Source organism: Fukomys damarensis, unplaced genomic scaffold, assembly GCF_012274545.1.
Source record: "Fukomys damarensis isolate Sample0158 unplaced genomic scaffold, DMR_v1.0_HiC HiC_scaffold_5, whole genome shotgun sequence".
Lineage (NCBI taxonomy): Eukaryota > Metazoa > Chordata > Mammalia > Rodentia > Bathyergidae > Fukomys > Fukomys damarensis.
In genome coordinates, this window is record NW_022900917.1 from 56,851,424 (window position 1) to 56,872,004 (window position 20,581).

A 20,581-nucleotide genomic window follows, 5' to 3' on the forward strand; every position below is an offset into this window, starting at 1 on the left:
ATTTTGTAATTAAAAATGCCTATCTGAAGGAAAAATAATTATATAATGCAGACTAGAATTAATGCTGTGGTATAGAGTTCTCAGGATTCTAACAAGTTAACATATTTTTCTTTAATGCATATAATGGCTTATAGGAGTGCCCTCAGGGATCGTGTTCATTTTTAACTATAACCCAGTTTTGTTACTTGCAGGTTCTGTCACTTACTTGTCACTTTAATTTATTGGCTTTTTAGTGACTTTCCTTTTTATTAAAAGACTTGATATTAATTTCTAGCAGAATTGGAAATACATTTTATTTTAGTTAGGTTTGTGTTAGTCTGTTGTTTCATCTGTGTAGTATTTTAGTCTTTTTTTTCTTTTTTCTTTTTTTTGAGACAGGGTCTCCCTATGTAGTTGAGACTGACCTGGAACTCACTACGTCTCGCAGCCACTTTCAGCCTTAGCCATCCAAGTGCTGGGATTACAGGTGTGAGTGCTGGGATTATAGGTGTGCGCCACCACACCCACCTTAGTCTTTATTAGGTAGAACTGTAGTATTTGTTTATGTGGGCCAAGCCCCCAGGGTGGGGGATGGTTGTGTTTATTGAATATCTGCATCACTCATAAATGTAATGATGGGGAGGATGTGTTGGTGGTGGTTAAACTGGAGCCTTTACCATTGTTATAGAGATGATCATATTGGAAAATGTAGATATTGGAAAATCTATAGATTTTCTCTAAAAAACAACCCAAAGAAATCCTGGGGAAGATATCAAGTGTGTTGACTTAGTCTTGTCACAAGAATATAGATTTAGTGTGTGCGTGTGTGTGTGTGTGTGTGTGCGCGCGCGCGTGTGTATTACAGGATTGAACTCAACCACTTAACTACCTCCCTAGTCTCTTTTAAAAAAAATTTTTTTTGAGACAGAATCTAGGTAAATTGTCCAAGCCAACTTCAGATTTGAGATCCTCCTGCCTCAGACTCTTGAATAGTTGGGATTACAGGTTTGTGTTACCACACCTGGCAGAACTGGGGAGATTTACAGCTTGTTTTGTTCCTGTAATTTAAGCAGTGTAGCATTTGGAATTGAAATGTTGGTGGAGAACGCAGTGGAAGGATGTGAGTAGGAAGTTGGGGTGGGGGGAGAAAGTGGTCATATTATGTTGTCTCTTGGGTGGTATAGTAATTTGAGGGGAGTAAGGCAGGGTCTTGCTATGTAGTTCAGGTTAGCCTTAAACTCACTGTGTAGCCCAGGCTATCCTTGAACTCAGCAGTCCTCCTGCCTGAGCCTCTCAAGTGCTGACATTGTGTCATAACCCTTAAAAGCAAGAAATAGCAGAGTTGGAATCATCAGTCACTCACCTGTAAAATTAACTACTACTTTTTTTTTAGCATTAATTTAATTCCTTTCCTTATTATAAAGTGATGACAGTACTTTCTACTTTAAAGGATGCTTATGAGGAACAAATGAAAGCATTTCCCTTAAAGCATACAGGATGGCTTCCTAAGCTGTAATACTCTCGCAAAATGGTAGCTGCATCCATAAAAATAATAACATCATGAAATTTAAGCAGCAGTAAAAGATTTACTAGTATTTAGAATGACCTCTTTGAATTCAGTTTTGAGGATAATCAAGTAGAAATTGAAGAGATAATGGAACAGCATGAGAAGCTGTTATAAAATGCTAGAGGATATAAAATGAGTCTGACTTAAGACTAGCAATAGAAATAGAGATAGGCTGGGAGTGGTGATGCATGCCTGTAATCCCAGCACTCGGGAGGCTGAGGCAGGAGGATCGCTCTGAGTTCTGAGACCAGACTGGGCTACATAGTGAGTTCCAGGTCAGTCTCAACCACATAATGAGACCCTGTCTCAAAAAAACAAACAAACAAAAAAGAAAGAAAGAAATAGAGGTAGATAGTAAACATCTGAGTGTTAGAATTGACAAGACAGACTGGCTGATGATTCTGTCTGTTAGAGTTAAGATAGCATGTGCTATATCTTGAGTGACTGTAGATTCCATCCATCCATCCAGAGAAATGAAAAAAGGAGATTTAGGAAACAGAGAAGATGAGTTCAGGGTTGGATACAAGATTGAATAAATGTGTATAGGAAATCAACTTGGACTTGAATTTCAGAGGGATTGGAGGGAAAATTTAGGAAAAAATTAGGCTAGGTTTTGAGCTAAGTACTCAGTAGCGGTGGTGGTAACTGCATCGATAGGATTAGGTGACTTCTACTATCAAAAGTAACAAAGCCTGAAATAGCACCCAAACATTGAAGAATTGGCTTCTTACCTGCCAAGCATCATGTTCCATATGAAAGTTTTTCTTTCACATTTTTATAATGTGATATGGTTGAGTTATATTACTTATCTGTTGCTGAATCGGAAATTGCCACAAGACTGAAGCCACATAAATACTATTGTAGAGATTTTTGGCATGACTTGGGTGAGTTTTCTGCTTCAGGGTTTCTCACAAGACTACTAGTCAAGGTCTTTTTCAGCATTATCGTCCCCTCGACTGGGGAAGGATCTGTTCATTGCCTCATGTAGTTATGTCAAGATTAGTTCCTTGTTGATTGTCAGACTGAGATTCTTAGCTTCTTTGAGTTTCTTACCAAACCTAAGTCTCTGTAAGGCCTCTTACTTACCAAAGTTAGCAAGGGAGAGTTAGTGGGCAAGATACAAGTTAAATCTTGATTGGCAATCATGATCGTGACACCCCATGACACTCCATCACTTTTGTATATTGTCTTGATTAGAAATACTACTGTCCTGGCTTAATCCTTGAAGGAGTGGATTTCTCTAGAGTAGATGTCAGGAAATAGAGGTGGCACAGATAATTGGTGCTATCTTAGAGGTTGTCTGCTATACTTGCCTCTTTTATTCCTGCTTACAAAAGAGGAAACTGAAAACAGTTAAGTAACTTGTCCTGAATTACATAATTGCAAAGTGTTGAACTCAGGCCCAAATCCAAGCTGTTCTTCTCCACAGCTTGGTCTCTTCTTTATCATTATATATTAAGGACTGAGAAATGGCTGTAGAGATAGTTTCATCTGATTTTTTATTATTTATTGGAATGATATGGCTCAAGGTCATGGTTGTGGTCTCAGTGAACATGCAGGTAGGAAAAGGGACTGAGTTGAGACTACTCTTTAAGATGGTTATTTTAAAGGGAAGAACGTATGATGACTCTATGTTGTGGTTACATATTTTGCATTATTTCTCCATGTGGTAATTCAGAAATTTTTCTTTTTCAGTTCTCCGAGTTTAACCAGTAGTGCCATTCAGTTGCCAATATCAAGCAAAGCAAACATAAGCCAGTTTTGATCTGCTTTTTAAGAAAAGTGGTAGTGCTTTCCAGTGCCTGACGGTAAGTCATAGTGCTAGAGTGTAAGTCATAGCTCCTACCTTTATAACTTTTTTATCTAATGAATTTAAAATAATGATTTTGGAAACTTAATTTCAAAGCCTTAACTTTTTTTTTTTTTTGCAGTACTGGGGATTGAAATCTGGACCTTGCACTTACAAGGAAGGCATGAGACCACTGAACTAAATCCCCAGCCCAAAGCCTTTTTTCTGCTGTAATAATTTAAACTCTGTGAGGCTCTTGTGGAAAGAACCTGAAGAACCATACCTACCAGTTTTATGAGGATTTATGGTTGCCTTCCACCACTTTCATTAATCAGTGGAATTTCAACCACTTCTTTGTTAAAAATAAAATATTAGATCAGTGATGGTGAACCTTTTAGAGTTTTCAGTGACAAAGACAGGACTCTATGGCTTCCTGAAGGAATTGGGATTTATTTCCCCATAACGTTGAAAAGTAATAATATTTTTATTTGTTCTTAAATTTAACCTAAAGACTAATCTATTTCTAATTCTTGGAAAGAAGAACTGGGTAAAGATTTAAGTTGCTAAATTGCCCAGGTTGAGCTTGCACTTAGGATCTTCCTGCCTTAGCCTCCAGAGTAGCATGTACCCTTACACCTGCCTCAAGCATTTTATTCTTAATGTGAAAAACTAGAATCTTCACATCACCTTTCTCGCTTAATATCTGGTCTCTTATTTTTCTGAAAACAGTTTTATTTTTTCAAAGGAAAATAGTTACACTTTTTACTAATCTTATCAGTTTGTTTGTAAGCATAGAGCTTGCCAGATCATCCACTCAGTAATCCTAGGCATCAAAACTCATTTTAATTTTTATTTACATGACAAGACTGAGCTGTGTCTTGTTGGTTTGCATTTATAAAAATTGATCACTTTGTGTGTGTGTGTGTGTGTGTGTGTGTGCGCGCACGCGTCTGTGTCTTGTTGGTTTGCATTTATAAAAATTGATCACTTTGTGTGTGTGTGTGTGTGTGTGTGCGCACGCGCGCGCGTGCACACGTGCATGTCCATCTCTGGTGGCCCTCCCACCACTGCCCCAAGACAGGGTGGCCTGGGACTTGTTATATAGCCTCGGCTGACCAAAAACTCTTGATCCTCCTACTCCAGGCTCCTGAGTCCTGCTGGGATAGCAAGCATGCTCTGCCAAGACCAGTGGATCATTTTTTTTTCTTTTCTTTTGTTCTTTTAGGAACTATATTAGAAGGTGAGGTTTAAGCTCTCACAGAATCCAGAGAAATCATGAAGTTATATGTATTTCTGGTTAACACTGGAACTACTCTAACATTTGACACTGAACTTACAGTGCAAACGTGAGTTGTATTTCATTCTCTTCAGTTCCGTATTTTGTGTATATGTGAAAAGTTAAACACTTGATTTGGGAAAACTGTTAATGCTTTTACAAAGCAGTAACAATATGACAGGTCCTAAATATTTCGTATTAACACATCATGTATATAATTATCACCATTCTCTAAAATGCTAAGTTCTTTAAATGTTTTATTTTGTTTGGGTGAATATATTCATAATAAACATGCCCACAAACTGATTTCCTACTGCTGCATCATTCTAAGTACCTATGGCCAAGGCTATTAAGAGTTACACAGGACATTTTGTTTCTTATAGTACTGGGGATTGAATCCCAGGTATTCACACTGAACTATAGCCCCAGTCCTTTTATTTTATATGTTATGTTATGAGCCAGGTTCTAAGTTGCCCAGGCTGGGCTCAAACTTGAAATCTTAACTCAGCCTCCCAGAGTGCTGGGATTACAGCGTGTTCCACCATCCTGTGCTTCACGGGACATTGTTAAAGGAATTACTGATGGCTTTCTCTCTTTTTGGTTGTTTTTAATCCCTTGTGTGGATTACAGTCAATAGATTTGTTAGAAAATAAAGTCAGGTTAAGATTTTAGCCAAATGAGTGGGACTCATACCTCTAATCATTCCTCAGCTTTGGAAGGGTTTCAGCGCCTATACTTGACTTGTGAATGGCCTCTACACTTGTAAAACTTGGGAAGAGTGCTTGAGTCAGGGAGAATATATTTTAAGGCTAAACAAGAAGGAAAAAATAGATGTAGGTGTATTTTTGTTTGTTTTTGTTCTTTTGGGTTGGTGTCTTGCTTTGTTGCCGGAGCTGGGCTAGAAACCCTGGACTTAAACAATATCCCTCCTGCCTGAACCTCCCAAGTAGTTGATACTACAGAATCGTCATGTCTGCTTGATACTAAAATTGTTATAATTTGTTTAATTAGTAATCTTTGTTTTGAAAGGGGTTTGTAGTAAGGGATTATTTTGTTTTTAGAAAAGACTAATTTTCATTAAGTACATTTTACCTCTAAAGAAATCTTTTTGAAAGAAAGTGAAAGAAGAAATTTTTATGTGGTTTAGACAATATAGTTTCTGTAATGTGAAGATTTCATCATAAATTTTGGATTTGTGGGAATTTAATAGACTTGATGCCAATTTAAGCATATTCCTTTGTTTAAACATTATGTAGATTGCTAGGGTTTCATAGACTCATTTTTGTTTTTTAAATAGGGTCTCACTACGTAGTCCAGCCTGGACTTTAACTCACTATGTGGCTCAGGATAGCTTTGAACTTCACAGTTATCCTCTTGCCTCTGCCTCCCAGGTGCTGGACTTAAAGAGACATTACAGCTGTCCACCATCATGCCTGATTATATGCATGCAATTTTAGATGTAACAAATGGGGAATCTAGTTCAAGGAATAGGAAACCTTTTCTCCTGACTAATATTTTAGGGAAGTTTTTTGTTGTTGTTTTGTTTTTTGGTACTGGGGATTGAACTCTGGTCCTTCCTTGAGTTTTCAAGGCTGGTGGCGGAACCACTGAGCTAAATCCCCGGCCCTTGGGGAAGTTTTAAGAGTGAGATTTATTAGTCCATTGGTTTTGTTGTTGTTTTTTGAGGTGGGGTCTCCCTTTGTAGTTCAGGCTGGCCTGAATTCAGTATGTAGCCCAGGCTGGACTCAAACTCATAGTGATCCTTCTGCTTCAGCCTCTGAGTGCTGGGATTACAGAAGTGCTCCATGGGGCATTTTTTATGAGGTACTACTTTGATAATAAAGTCACTGGGCAAATGTAAATTACTGATTTTTTTTTTTTTTTCTGGAAGTGTGGCTGACCTTAAACATGCCATTCAAAGCAAATACAAGATTGCTATTCAGCATCAGGTGCTGGTGGTCAACGGAGGAGAATGCATGGCTGCAGATCGAAGAGTGTGCACCTATAGCGCTGGGACGGTAGGTACCCAAGGATGTAAGTCCTTTTACACTGAGGGCCTTTCACAAAAGAGAGGACCCAGGACTCGTTTAAAAATAAGGCTGGTCTGCTTCGTATATTCAGGGAAATATGCATGTTCAGTATTTGTAACATTTTTATTTTAATTTGTTTTTTTTTTTTTTAACTTAGGACACAAACCCAATTTTTCTTTTTAACAAAGAAATGATCTTATGTGATCGTGCACCTGCTATTCCTAAAACTACATTTTCAACAGAAAACGACATGGAAATAAAAGTTGAAGAATCTCTTATGATGCCTGCAGTTTTTCACACTGTTGCTTCAAGGACACAACTTGCTGTGGTAAGATATAAACAGTCACTTTAATTAGTGAACTGATTGTACCTAAAAGCGTGCAACTCTAACAATCTTCTAGACTACTAAGGAAGTGTGCAGAAGTTATGAAAAGTAACTTCAAACTTTTTGAAAAAAGCATTTATAGTTAATATATCTAGTTTTTAAATTTCAGGCCCATACATTATTAGTTAACCTACATTGACAATTGCAGAATTTTAGAGTGAAAAACCTGCTTTAAATATGACTCAGTAAACGTCTCTCCTAGATGGTAATTCCTTATCAAAGAGCTCAGACTACTCTAAAAACTGTAATTCTTTTTTCTTTATCCATGTTTAGTTTCTGGAGTACTAAGATTCAATGTGTACCTCTTACACTGCTACTTGCAGTCTCCACAAATTATATTTGCCAGCCATTTGATTTTCCTTTTTAATTTGCTGTTTATTTTATTGTAATATTATTTACTATAAGCTACAAGAGGTAAGCTGTATTCTGCTTTCATTTCTGAAAACATGTCTGAGGATTAATGAAATATCAGTGTTTACCTTTTGTAAAAATAAATAGAATCCATATGCTAAATGTTTTGTTAGTAAAACTTTAAAGAATTTCTTTTAATGTGATGTATAGTGGGCCCCCTAAATTTGCAGGGATTACGTTCCTAGAGCACTGTGAAATCAGAATTGTGAAAAAACACAAATTTCAGATACGGCCAGAAAAATGCTTGTTTTTGTAGTTTAAATATGCTATGACTCCTGCAGTTATATAATTTAATAGAATACTGTATTAATAACGTTAGAAGGTGCAGGGCATTTTGGTGGCTTCTTAGGGATCTTAGGGCTCCTAGAAGAACAATAGTGGAAAAACACCAGATAGCTATTGGAAGGACTGCAACCTGTTATGATGCTGGAATGCTGGTGCATTTGGAGATGGGTTACAAGACAGTAGCCAATGAGCAGCAAGGAGAATTGAATAATGCTCTCAGATTGGCTACTTGCAAACCTCCCCTCAAAAAGACAGTTACAGAAGTTATTTGCAGTTTCTGTGAACAATTATTAGTTCTAAAGAAAAACAAAATAACTGAATCTTTCTGAAATACATTTAATTGGCGTTAAAAGAGTCCAAAAGTGTTTTTTGTTTTGTTTTGGTACGAGGGATTGAACTCAGCACCTTGTGCTTGCCAGGCAGGCAGGGCAGGGTACCACTGAGCTACATTTCTGGCCCAGAATTTTTTGTTGTTGTTTTGTTTTGGTTTGGTGTTTTTTTTTTTTTTTCGTACCAGGTGTCAAACTTGGGCCCTTGTGCTTGTGAGTCAGGTGGCAGAGCCACTGAGCCAAATCCCTGGACCTCGCAAAAGTGTTTTTGAGAGGATAAATTTGGTTTTTTGAGACAAGGTCTCACTTACATAGTCCAAGCCTGCTTATAGGCTACTCTAGCCTTAAACCTGGGAATCCCTGTGCCCTAGCCTCTGCATTATGAGAAGATAGAAGTATGTTAAGAAAATAATTCTATAAACTGAATTTATATAATAGTCTTTATGTAATTTTGGAGGTGGGGGAATCTGGGAATTTAACCTAGTGCCTTTGCACTGGGCTTCATCCCCAACCCCTTTTTAAAAATTCCTTACCTTGAGTCAGGGTCTCACTAAGTCTCCTGATCTGGGCTCAAACTTGTGATCCTCCTGCTTCAGCTTCTAAGAGTGCTGGGATTAGCATGTGCTTGCAACTGAAAAATAGATGCTGCATTTCACTAGAGAAAATATAGCATTAAATATGATTGGACATGTAGTTCTCAAGTGCTTAGAGAACACAGGGCAAATAAAACCTCAGTCAGTAGAAGGATCTACATATCAGAAGTCTTTAAATGTGAACCGGCATGATTTCTCTACTAATATATGATAATAAAAAGAATAAAAAGTTAAATGAAGTGAGAAAGAAGAGCATTGCTATTGAGACTCAAGTAGCAGATAGGAAAATATAAAAATGCTAAGTATTCAGCTAGGTGTGATAGTGCAGTCCTAGTACTACTTTGAGGCTGAAGCAGGAGGAATCAAATTCAAGCCTATCCTGGTCAAATTAGGAATATAGCAAGACTCTGTTTTTTTAAAAATAAGAAAATAAAAAAGAGTTGTGAACATAGATTAGTGCAAAGGCCTTGCACTAAGGGCCAGTTATCACACATACCACCCAAAACAATAAACAACTAAGCATTCTGAATATTGTTTCCTATTAGAACAGATCACTTCTTCAAGAAACTCATTTTACATCCTTTTTTTTTTTTTTTTCTTGGTACCAGGGGTTGAACTCGGGACCTTGCACTTACAAGGCATGTGGCAGAACCACTGAGCTAAATCCCCAGCCCACTCATTTTATATCTAAAGCAGGGGAAATACAAAATACTACGTGAGGTTGAGCTATCTTATATAAGTGTCTAATGTTAAATAAGAGGTATGAATGAAAACTTGTCCAAAGGATACACAATAATGAGAATAACAAGATACTTAGTAAAAAAGGATCACTGAGATAGAAGAGATATGGCAATACATTGTATTGTTTCAACTTGCCACCAGTTATATTGATATCACTTTTTAAATAAAAGATTTTTACCCATTCAAAATAACAGCTACAGGGGCTTGGGATTTGGCTCAGTGGTTCTGCCACCTGCCTTGCAAGTACAAGGGCTGAGTTCAATCCCCTGTACCCAAAAAATAAGCAAATAAAATAACAGCTACACACAGTACTACAGTAAATTCTGTTATCTGTGTTCATTTAAATTTCAGTATAATGTTTAATTTTTTAAGATTTTGATCTCAGTAACGACTCAGGAAATTAAATGTTATCAAAGTTACTATTTGTAAAAGATCTTTTATATTTATTTATATACTGGAAAATACTGATTACACAATTATAGTTCCACTTTGTCTTTTTTGCTTCTATTTTATATAATTAAAAATGTTCATGTCTTGGTTCTGAATCTTGGTATCTGTCTTAGTCCATTCTTAAAGAAGTTTTTGCATTTTCCCCCATTAAGTCTATTGTTCATTTAAAGCAAATAATAGTTACATTTATCATTGGTATCGTGTACCTTTACATGATATGTCTTGGTTCTTATTTTTTCCTCATACCCCTGCCCTCCTTTCACTCTTCCCTATTTACAAAGACTTTGTTTCCATTTTTTTCCTTTTTTCACATTTTTTTCATTTCCCTTATTTCCCTTCCCCTCCCCTTCCCACTTCCCCTTTAGCCATTTTCTTCATATCTCGGGCTATGATTATATTGTTTGAGGCTTACTTATACTTTGTTTTTCATACCAGAGAAATTATTTAGCATTTACTGAAGTGTATCCTATTTGTTTCACTTAAGAGTATTAGCCTCAGTGTGCGTCCATTTAGCTATAAATGTCTCTAGTTTCTCATTCTTTATGGCTGAATAGTACTGCATTTTATAGGAAAACCACATCTTTATTCAGTCTCCAAATGATGGACATTTGAGTTGTTTCCAAGTTTTAGCTATTACAAATTGTGCTGCTATAAACATGGGTGAGCATATATCACTGTGATATGATTCTTTTAATTCTTTTGGAAAGATACCCAACAGAGGGATGGCTGGGTCAAATGTGACCTCTAATCCTAGTTCTTTGAGGTATCTCCGTATTGATTCCCACAGTGGTTGCACCAGTCTGCACTCCCGCCAACAATGGAGCAGGGTTCCTTTCTCCCCACCACCCCACCAGCATTTGTTACTGTGTGATTTCTTGATAGCAGCCATTCTTTCTGGGGTAAGGTGGAATTTCAGTGTTGTTTTTATCTGCATCTCTCAAATGACCAGTGATGTTTGTTGAACATTTTTTCCTATATTTATATATTTATTTGCTGCTTTTACTTGTTTGTCTGAGAAATGTCTGTTCATTTCAGATGCCCAGTTTTTAATCGGGCCTTTGTATTTGGGTGGCCTGGTTTTTTTCAGTTCTTTATATATTCTAGATAGTAGTCCTTTGTCTGAGTAGCAGCTGGCAAAAATTATTTCCCACATTGTAGGTTGTCTCTTGGTGGTTTCTGTTGCACTGCAAAAACTTTTTAATACAGTGAGATCCCAGTTGTTTATTCTTTGTGCAAGTTCTTGTGCTGCTGAGGATTTTTGTTCACAAACTCTTCTACTATGCCAGTGTCTTCAAAAGTTCTACCTAATTTACTTTCTAGCAAGGTTAGTGTTTCTGTTTTGATATTTATTGCTTGTAATCCACTTGGATTTTAGTTTACTGCATGGTAAAAGATAGGGGTCTAGTTTTAATCTTTGACAAGTTGAAAGCCAGGTTTTCCAACACCATTTATTAAAGAGGCTATCTTTCCTCCAGTGAGAAGGAAAGATAAGGAAGCTGAGTATGTGAGTGTTGTTTCTGCATCTTCTGATCTATTCCATTAATCCTCAGGCCTGTTTCTTTGCCAGTATCTTGATGTTTGTTTTATCACAGTGGCTTTGTAGTATAGTTTCAATTTGGGAGTTGTGATACCCCTGCCATGTCTCTGTTGCCTAGAATGGTTTTTGCTATTCTGGGTCTCTTCTGGTACCAAATGAATTTTTGGATTGTTTTCTCACGTTCCGTGAAATACACTGTTAGGATTTCAATCGGGATTGCATTGAATCTGTGTAGCAGTTTTGGAAGTTATAGCCATTTTCACTATGTTGATTTTTCCTACCCTGGAGCAAAGGATGTCTTTCCATCTTTTTATATCCTCTTCTATCTCTTTTTCTCAGAGTGCTACAATTTTCAGTGTAGAGGTCTTATGTCTCCTTCGTTAGGTTAATTCCTAGATACTTCATTTTTTTGGATGTTACTGTGCAAGGAATTGTTTCCCTAATTTCTCTCTCAATGACTCTGTTATTTGTGTACAAGAAAGCTATTGATTCTTGAGTGTTGACTCGGTGTCCAGCTACTCTGCTGAGTCTGTCAGTTAAGTGTAGAAGTCTTTTGGCAGTTTTTGTATTTTTAAAAGTGAGCAGTATTTCACTTTTTTGTGTGGGACTCTTATTTTCCAAAGCATATCAAACCATTTTTTCTAGTTACCAATCCTATTGGAATCTTGTGAATTGCTTATTTAGCCATTAAATTGTGGTTTGTTACATATTAAGACTTAACATGCATGCTTGTGTCTTAAAACATTCTCATTTTCACGTTTTGGAATTATTGATATTATTTTTAAAAACTTAATTAGAGGGCCGGGGATTTAGCTCAGCAGTTCAGTGGCCTGCCTCGCAAGCACAAGGACCTGAGTTCAATCCCCGATTAAAACAAAAAACAACTTAATTAGAAACTGCTTAGTTCTTTTGAATTAATTTTCAACACTCCAGAGCAATTTTTGTTAACTTTATTAAGGAAATTTCTTCAATTGAAATAAGGGTATTTTTTTTTGTTGTTGTTATTTTAGCATTGCTGGGAATCAAGCTTAGTGCCTCAAGCTACACAAGTGCGCATTACTTAAGTACTCTTAATACTGCGCTGTACCCTTGTCCCCATTTTCTTATGTTTATAAAATTGAGTTAAATGTCCTAACTTGTATATCATGGCTGTCTTTTATGCACTTGTGTTTTCTCATTTTTAGTATTTTATTAGATTTGCTCAACCTAAGGCAATAGTATCCCTAGCAGTACTTGGAAATGTCTGTGGACAGTTGAGATTGTTCAGAGGACTGGAGAATCCAACTGACGTTAATGGGCAAAAACAAGTGCGATATGATATACTGAGTGTGATGTTATAATAGTTGGTGAAGTATTCTTGTCCCAGGGGAGTAGGTTTCCTTTCTAAAATAGACTAAATTATTTGTCTACTATTTTATCAGTTAAAGATTAATTAGATTACTTGTCTGTAGGCCCTTCAAGTTTCTGTTGAGCATTATTTTTGTTGTACTTTAATATTTCATGTTTGTATTTTTAAGTAAGTCTACAGTTGAGGGTTTAGTTTCTTTAGTGACTGAAGTATTGCATAGGGAAGCATTTTTTAATTTCCAGGTGCTGGAATACTTGCTTACTTTTTGTCATGATTTCCTTCTTACTAGTTTCTAATTTTATCTCTTAATTAGACACATGCTAGTCTTATATTTCTTTTAATTAATTAGACAAAAATGTATTATCTATTGCAGTATTCTTATCTTTTTAGATTAGGCAAGTTTGGATCTATTGGAGTAGTCTTTTGGGTATTTTTTTATTGTTGTTGTTTTTGGTACTGGGGATTGAACTTGGGACCTTAGACCTTGGCGCTTGTGAGGCAGAACCACTGAGTTAAATCCCCAGCCTTTTGTTGTTGTTGTTGTTGTTTTGTTTTGTCTTGTTTTTTGTTTTTTTTAGTTTATTGGTATATTCTAGGCATACAATACAGTTACATTCATTACTGGGATCTTGCACCTTTACATGACAGGTCTTGGTTCTCATTTTTTTCCCCTTGTCTGTGTCCTCCCTTCACCCCCTCCTTCCCTCCCCATTTACAAACACTTTATTTCCATTTTTTCATTTTGTCATATTTTTTTCTTTTCCCTTATTCGCTTTCCCCTACCCTTCCCACTTTCCCTACACCTTTAGCCCTTTTCTTCCTATTTCACTCTGTTAATTATCCCATTAGGATCTTGTATATTATTATAGTTTTTCACACCAGAAAAACTATTTGGTATTTATACATGTGTGACGTATTTATTTCACTTAAGAGTGTATCCTCAAAATGTATCCATTTTCCTATGAATGACTCTATTTTCTCATTCTTTATGGCTGAGTAGTGCCCATTTTATATAAAAACCACATCTTCTTCATCCAATTTCCAACTGATGGGCGAATGGGCTGTTTCCAAGCTTCTGTTGTTTTTTGAGACAGGGTCGCTATGTAGTCCGGACTGGCTTTGAATTTGTGGCAGTCCTCCTGTCTCAGCCTCCCAGTGGAGTAGTCATTTTATCGTATAATATTTAGGTATTAATGAGTTACTGTGACTTTTATAGGAACATTTAGAATAAATGATTAACATTCCTTTTTTCTTTAGTGTAGGCTCTTGAACCAAGGGCCTTTGTATTGAACTCTATCCCCAGTATGTGTTGTGAATATATTTATTTAGAGACAGGATCTCACTAAACCCCCAAGCTTCATGGACTGGGCTTGAATTTTCAGTCCTTCTGCTTCACCTTGCTGAGAATTCTGGAATTATAGTTTTGAGCCACCACACCTGGCCTTGATTAACATTCCTTACTTTCATATATAGAGATTTGTTACATAACAAAAATTAGACTGGCTTTAACATTTCTATTTGAAGTTCTTTTCAGTTGTGCTATTCTTTGAATAGTAATTTTTTTCTGTTTATAGGTTTTGGTAACAGATAACGCTTTTTACCTCTGGTATCTTATGTTGTCTGTATTGAGCCCTCTTTTCATTTGTTTACTTTCTTTTTGTGTATGTGTGTTCCTTTGGATATCTACAAGATTTTTAGTGTATTTTGAGTTCTGAAGTCTGTATCTCTTTTGGGGTGTGGGGAGCAGTACTGGAGATTTAAACCAAAGGTCTTTTCACTGAGCTATATCCCCACCCATTTCTTTTGATACAAAGTCTTGCTATAAGTCACCTAGGTTAAGCCAGAATTTGAAGTCCTCCTATCTTAGCCTCCGAGAGTGCTAGCATTACATTGCCTGGCATATGTTGTAATCTTTAGTCCTGAACACATGGCAGTCCTTCGGGCTCCAGTCTCCATAGTGCTAGGATTAGAGGCCTGTATCACTACACCCAGCCAACACCCCCACCCCCTTTCCTGATACCAGGAATCAAACTCAGGATCTTGAGCTTGGGAGGCAGGCGCCAGCACCACTGAATTAAATCCTCCACCCTCTCCCTGTCTTACAATTCTCCTACTCTGTCCTCACATTGGTCACCTCTGCCCATATAGTCAATAAAATTTTTAATGTCCTGGATTTGCATTTATAGCCTTTTCATAGACTGTAGTTATTTGCTAATCTGGCCATTTGTTTTATTATTTTGTTTATTAGCTCAGCTAGCTTTTTATTAGTTTTTCTGTAAGCTCCCTGATTGTTTTAGTACCTCCATTATCTGAGCAGTTGTATCTTCATAGAAGCTGCTGAGCATCTCAGTGATCTGTTTTTTTGTTTTTTCTTTTTTCCTTTTATTGAGTTTTTTGGTACATTTAAGGTATACAGTACAATTACGTTCATCATTGGGATCGTGTACCTTTACATGACAGGTCCTGGTTCTCATTTTTTTCCCCTTGTCTGTGCTCTCCCTTCACCCCCTCCTCCCCTTCCCATTTGCAAACACTTTATTTCCATTTTTTTTCATTTTCTCATATTTTTTTCTTTTCCCTTATTACCTTTCCCCTACCCTTCCCACTTTCCCTACACTTTTAGCCCTTTTCTTCCTATTTTACATGGTCAATTATCCCATTAGGATCTTATGTACTGTTACAGTTTTTCACAGCAGAGAAACTATTTGGTATTTATACATGTGTGACTTATTTATTTCACTTAGGAGTGTATCCTCAATATGTATCTGTTTTCCTGTGAATGAATCTATTTTCTCATTCTTTATGGCTGAGTAATATTCCATTTTATAGAAAAACTACATCTCTGTATCCAGTCTCCAACTGATGGGCAAATGGGTTGTTTCCAAGTTTTAGCTATTAAAAACTGTGCCGCTATAAAAACATAGGTGTGCATATATCACTGTGATATGACTTTTAAAATTCTTTTGGAGAGATACCCAGCAGAGGGATGGCTGGGTAGTAGTTTATATTTTTTACTTTCTTGTCTGAATACCATGGAGCTCAAACCCTTTTTTCTTTTGACATATACTTCTTAAATATTTTTATACCTTTTAAACATCTGTTCTGAAGATATTTTCATTGTTTACATAAAATATTTCCGAGAATCTCACTAAGTTACAAAATATTGTTGTCTAAAAGTGTTTGTAGATGACTCTTCAGAGGACTGTAACATTTGAAATGGCACACGTCATTAGTCAAATTATTGAAACTCTCACTTGCATTTCCAGAGGTAACATCTTTTGAAATCTTAGGAAACCTGCTCAGAAACACATCAATATTAATATTCTTTATTTGTTTTTGTTGTTGTTGTTTGGCTTTCCAAATTTTATTTATTTATTTATTTGTTTGTTTGTTTGTTTGTTTGTTTGTTTGTTTATTTATTGGACACAGGGTCTCACTATGCAGTTCAGACTGTCCTGGAGCTCACTATATAGCCCAGGCTGGTCTCAAACTCACAGCATTCCTCCTGCCTCAGCCTCCCAATGCTGGGATTACAGGCATGCACTACCATTCCCAGCTTGTTTGGCTTTTTCAGACAGGGTTTCCGGAGGTAGTTCAATGCTGGCCTTGAATTTAGCAGTCTTCCTGCTTCAGCCTACCAAGTGTTAGGGTTACAAGCACGTGCCATTGTGACCAGTCTAGTATTCATATCTTTTGTTATTTTAGGTTCTTACAGGCACGAGCAATAAAAAGAAAATAGTTCTTGTTATTATTGTTGTTGACTGTGTATTGCCAGTGATTGAACCCAGGGACAGGAAGATACTAAGTAACTGCATCTTCAATGCAAATGAATAATTCTAAAATGCGCTTAGAGGCTATCATGGCTTTCCTCATGGTACCCGCCTTGTGTCCTCCAGGGTATGCTTTTCTATCTTAAAACTCTTGATGACCCAAGTTCCCTCTGCAGATCCAGTTTCTCCCACACTCCCACATTTCACTTTTTGAAATAAATTTTGTTACTATTTTTTAGTTATTTTGCCCATTTCTTTGTTTGAGACAAGAACCTGGCGGGGAGGATGTGCTTAGTATGTCATGAAAATATGAATGTACGTATATACACAAATGCACATAAATCATTGCCTTTATTTTTACTCTGTTTTTTCTTTCTCAATGTAGGAAATGTATGAAGTTGCCAAGAAACTTTGTTCTTTTTGTGAAGGTCTTGTCCATGATGAACATCTTCAACACCAAGGCTGGGCTGCAATTATGGCCAATCTGGAGGACTGTTCAAATTCATACCAAAAGCTACTTTTCAAGTTTGAAAGTATTTATTCAAATTATCTGCAATCCATAGAAGACATCAAGTTAAAACTTACTCAGTATGTTTACCATTAAGTAGATAACAAGATATTTGTTTAAAATGTCTTTGAAATTCATAAATAGTTTTAGTCACTGTATGTTTCTTATACATATGTTCATATAACAGGTTTGAGTCTTGTCATAGTGCTTTCTAGGTTATAGTTTTTATAGGTGTATGGATTTATAAATTTATAATTTTTGGTTACTTTTGCTTTATCATATAATTCCCCCATAATACTTTTTCTTGAGTTGTGTTATGAAAAGAGTATAAAGTACTGAAATCATTTGTAAAACTAGTAATTTTTGCTCGTATTATCTCATAAAGAAAAGCTATAAAAATAATGCAATTAATAGAAATATAAATGTTAGCAGACAGAATGAGGAAGAAAAATTTTGGTTTTTTTCAATACCAGCCATCCTAGCTAGGTGTGAAGGTGCGTGCCTATAGTTTAGCACTCGAGGCAAAGGCAGGAGGATCACATGAGTTCACGGCCAGCCTGGGCTACATAATGATTTTAAGAACAAACTGAACTATATTCAATTACCTCCCCTCAACACCATCCTAGTGTAGCTTTAATTAAGTTGGAAATTAGCCATTGTATTCTAACTATCATTTAGATAGCTTTCTAGTTCTAGTTGTTTTAGAGAAACACATCTAATATTGTTAGATGTTTTTAAAGAAAAGGCCATAATATAAAAAGAGGGATAATTCAAAATATAACTTGTATGCATGTGCACATGCTTGGACTTCCCGGGTTTTCAAGGGGTTTTTTTGTTTGTTTTTAATTATTTTTGATTCTGTGGGGTTTTTTGTGTGTTATTAACTAGACCTTAAATTAGAGGCAAATAGTATATTCTTTCATATTCTCTTCCCTCCCTCACCCCCTTTCCTCCTCTCTTCCTTCCTTTCTCCTTCCTGCCTTCCCTCCCTCCCTCACTCTTATTCTTTTCTACCTGCCAATTTCCCACCCCATTTCTGTATTTTTCTGTACAAATACTTAGATTTTGGTCTTAGGTTAATAATAAAAGAAAACTTGGGAGGAAAAAAAGTAATAATTTAAAATCAAAAGATTTTTTTTTTAAGTTTATTTAATAACACTTACAAGTAACTATTTTTTGGGGAATTTTTGGAGAGTTTATTTCAATTTGATGTAGGTACCGGTATCATTTTATATGTGGTTTTATAAAATCAAGAGTTGATATATTTTCCCATACCTTTTGACTATATACATCTATCTTTTTTCAGGATAAGTTTCCCTAAGATTAAGACAATTTTATCCTGAATTTTTAGTATATTAAGTAAGTTTGATTGACTTAAGACAAAATAACAAATTGTGTAAATTTGAATACTTATGCCTCCTTAACGTTTGGTGAAAACTAAATGCCAGCTTGTTTGTAATAGCCTAAACTAGTTTTAGTTTAAAGTTTTGATATCTTAGTTATAGCATTCTGTCTGCTAACCTAGGCTTCTATTAGTGAGCAGATAGCTTATAAATTGTTATTAATGAATAATACGTAGACAAGTGATAAGATCTTGTGTGTTTATATTAATAAAATGGATGCTAATCCTTAAATAGAAAAATCTTGTTGTTTTACTGACAGATCTTTCTGTGTTTTAAGTTTAGGAACTGCGGTTTCAGTAATGGCCAAGATTCCATTGTTGGAGTGCCTAACCAGACATAGTTACAGGGAATGTTTGGAAAGACTGGATTCTTTAAGTGAACATGAAGGCTCTGAAAAGGCTGAGATGAAACAATCCACTGAACTGGTGCTCTCTCCTGATATGCCTAGAACAACTAATACATCCTTGTTAACCTCATTTCACAAGTCAGTGGAACATGTAGCCCCAGATACAGATGCTGAGAGTGGCAAAGAAATTAGAGAATCTGGTCAAAGTACTGTACAGCAAGATGAAACTTCAGTAGATGCTAAAGACAGTGAACTGCCTTTTTTTAATGTTTCTTTGTTAGACTGGATAAATGTTCAAGATAGACCTAATGATGTGGAATCTTTGGTCAGAAAGTGCTTTGATTCTATGAGCAGGGTAAGTAATGTTAATTTGATAATTCTTAGCTTGTTCATTTTACATTACTTAATTTACTGTGGGAAAATGGGTATTAGGTAGTAGAAACAGTATGCTGTGGATTGAAACTTCTAGATTGACTCAAACTTGTAATCTTATTTATGAACTGAATATAAATTTGTGACAATCATATGAAATTATTTAGGTCAAATGTCTTAATGCAATGAGAACAATTTACATATAAAAAACTACATAGGTCTCGAGTAGTTAGTTAAAAAGTAAACCACCACATGGCCTTATAAGAAAGAGCGGGAAGACATAGTATCCTCTTCTGTGTCTTGCCACGTGATGGAGGACTCTACTAACAAGAAGGCCAGGACCAGATGTAATCCTTTAACCTTAGATTTCCAGAACTGTGAACCAGAATCACCCTCTTTTCTTTGTAACTCAGTAAAACCACCACCATCCAAAAAAAGTTATCAAACATTTCCATCACCAAGAAAGTCCCGTTACGCCTCTTTCCAGTCAGCATTTCCCTAGGGGAAGCCTGAGAGTAAATTTCTGTCTGTATTTTATCCATAACTGATAACAAATACTAGAAGCCAAAAGGGAAATTGATGGGGGCACATGTAAGGAAGTTGAGGAAGAGGCATACCTTTCAATGATACAAAATATTAGAAGAGATTTAGTCCTTGATTCACTAGAGAAAAAACACACACATTATTTAAGATGCCTGCCAAACACCACATCCTTCACTTATCTCAATTAGAACACACAGTAAGATAGGAAATTTAAAAATATTTAAGTTTCATAATTCTTTTCTGTGTATGTTTCATTGATGACACCCAGTAGGGTAGGTTTCTCATTCAATTAGGACATTTGGTGGGACAAGAAAATACGTAATAAAATTTGCAAAGCCAAAAATAAATAAAAGCTTTTGACACTTTCCTGCTTTCACTATTGATACTTTAGTGATCTAAAAATTCCATATGGATAATTGGCTATATGATTGTCATTAGGATAAGATACCATTTTTTTTGGAACACACACCTGATACTTGCTTTGAGTTTCATGTTTAAATGCAAAATCTAGCAAAATCATTGGTTTTATTCATTTTGCATAACAAGAGGAAGGAAACTCATTCTGTCTGGCTTAACAATGAATATTAAGAACTGCTTATCCCTACAGAAAACAGAAGTTAGCTATACTAGGAATTACATTATTGGATCCTAGAGGTCAATGGTTATTTTTATGGAACATTACAGTACACTCTGAAATCTGATATTTTATGTGTCTGTTGTGAAAGCAAAATGCCAACTTTGATTTACTTATGCACATTTTGTATAAAATTAGCATGACTACTACAGTGTAGCATTTGTCACTTGCACAAGCACATTAGATTAAATATTTTTTCTAAATCATTGGAAACTCATTTTGGAGAAACTTATTATATTTTTTGTGCTGTATTGCCATTCTACAAAATATATATATATATATATA

General features: G+C 35.9%; 1 protein-coding gene across 3 annotated transcripts in view; it reads left to right on the forward strand.

The window, feature by feature from the left end:
- The first annotated feature begins 390 nt into the window (after window positions 1–390).
- Window positions 391–20,581, forward strand: part of Rb1cc1 (RB1 inducible coiled-coil 1) — a 53,986-nt gene continuing 33,795 nt past the window's right edge. For all 3 annotated transcript variants that reach the window (XM_010605534.3, XM_010605536.3, XM_010605537.3), the window contains exons 1-7: window positions 391–466; window positions 3,242–3,354; window positions 4,561–4,681; window positions 6,503–6,629; window positions 6,799–6,969; window positions 16,876–17,078; window positions 18,679–19,102. In XM_010605534.3, coding sequence (XP_010603836.1) covers window positions 4,611–4,681; window positions 6,503–6,629; window positions 6,799–6,969; window positions 16,876–17,078; window positions 18,679–19,102 — 996 coding nt within the window. In that variant the 5' untranslated portion in view covers window positions 391–466; window positions 3,242–3,354; window positions 4,561–4,610. The remainder of the gene's footprint in view (window positions 467–3,241; window positions 3,355–4,560; window positions 4,682–6,502; window positions 6,630–6,798; window positions 6,970–16,875; window positions 17,079–18,678; window positions 19,103–20,581) is intronic.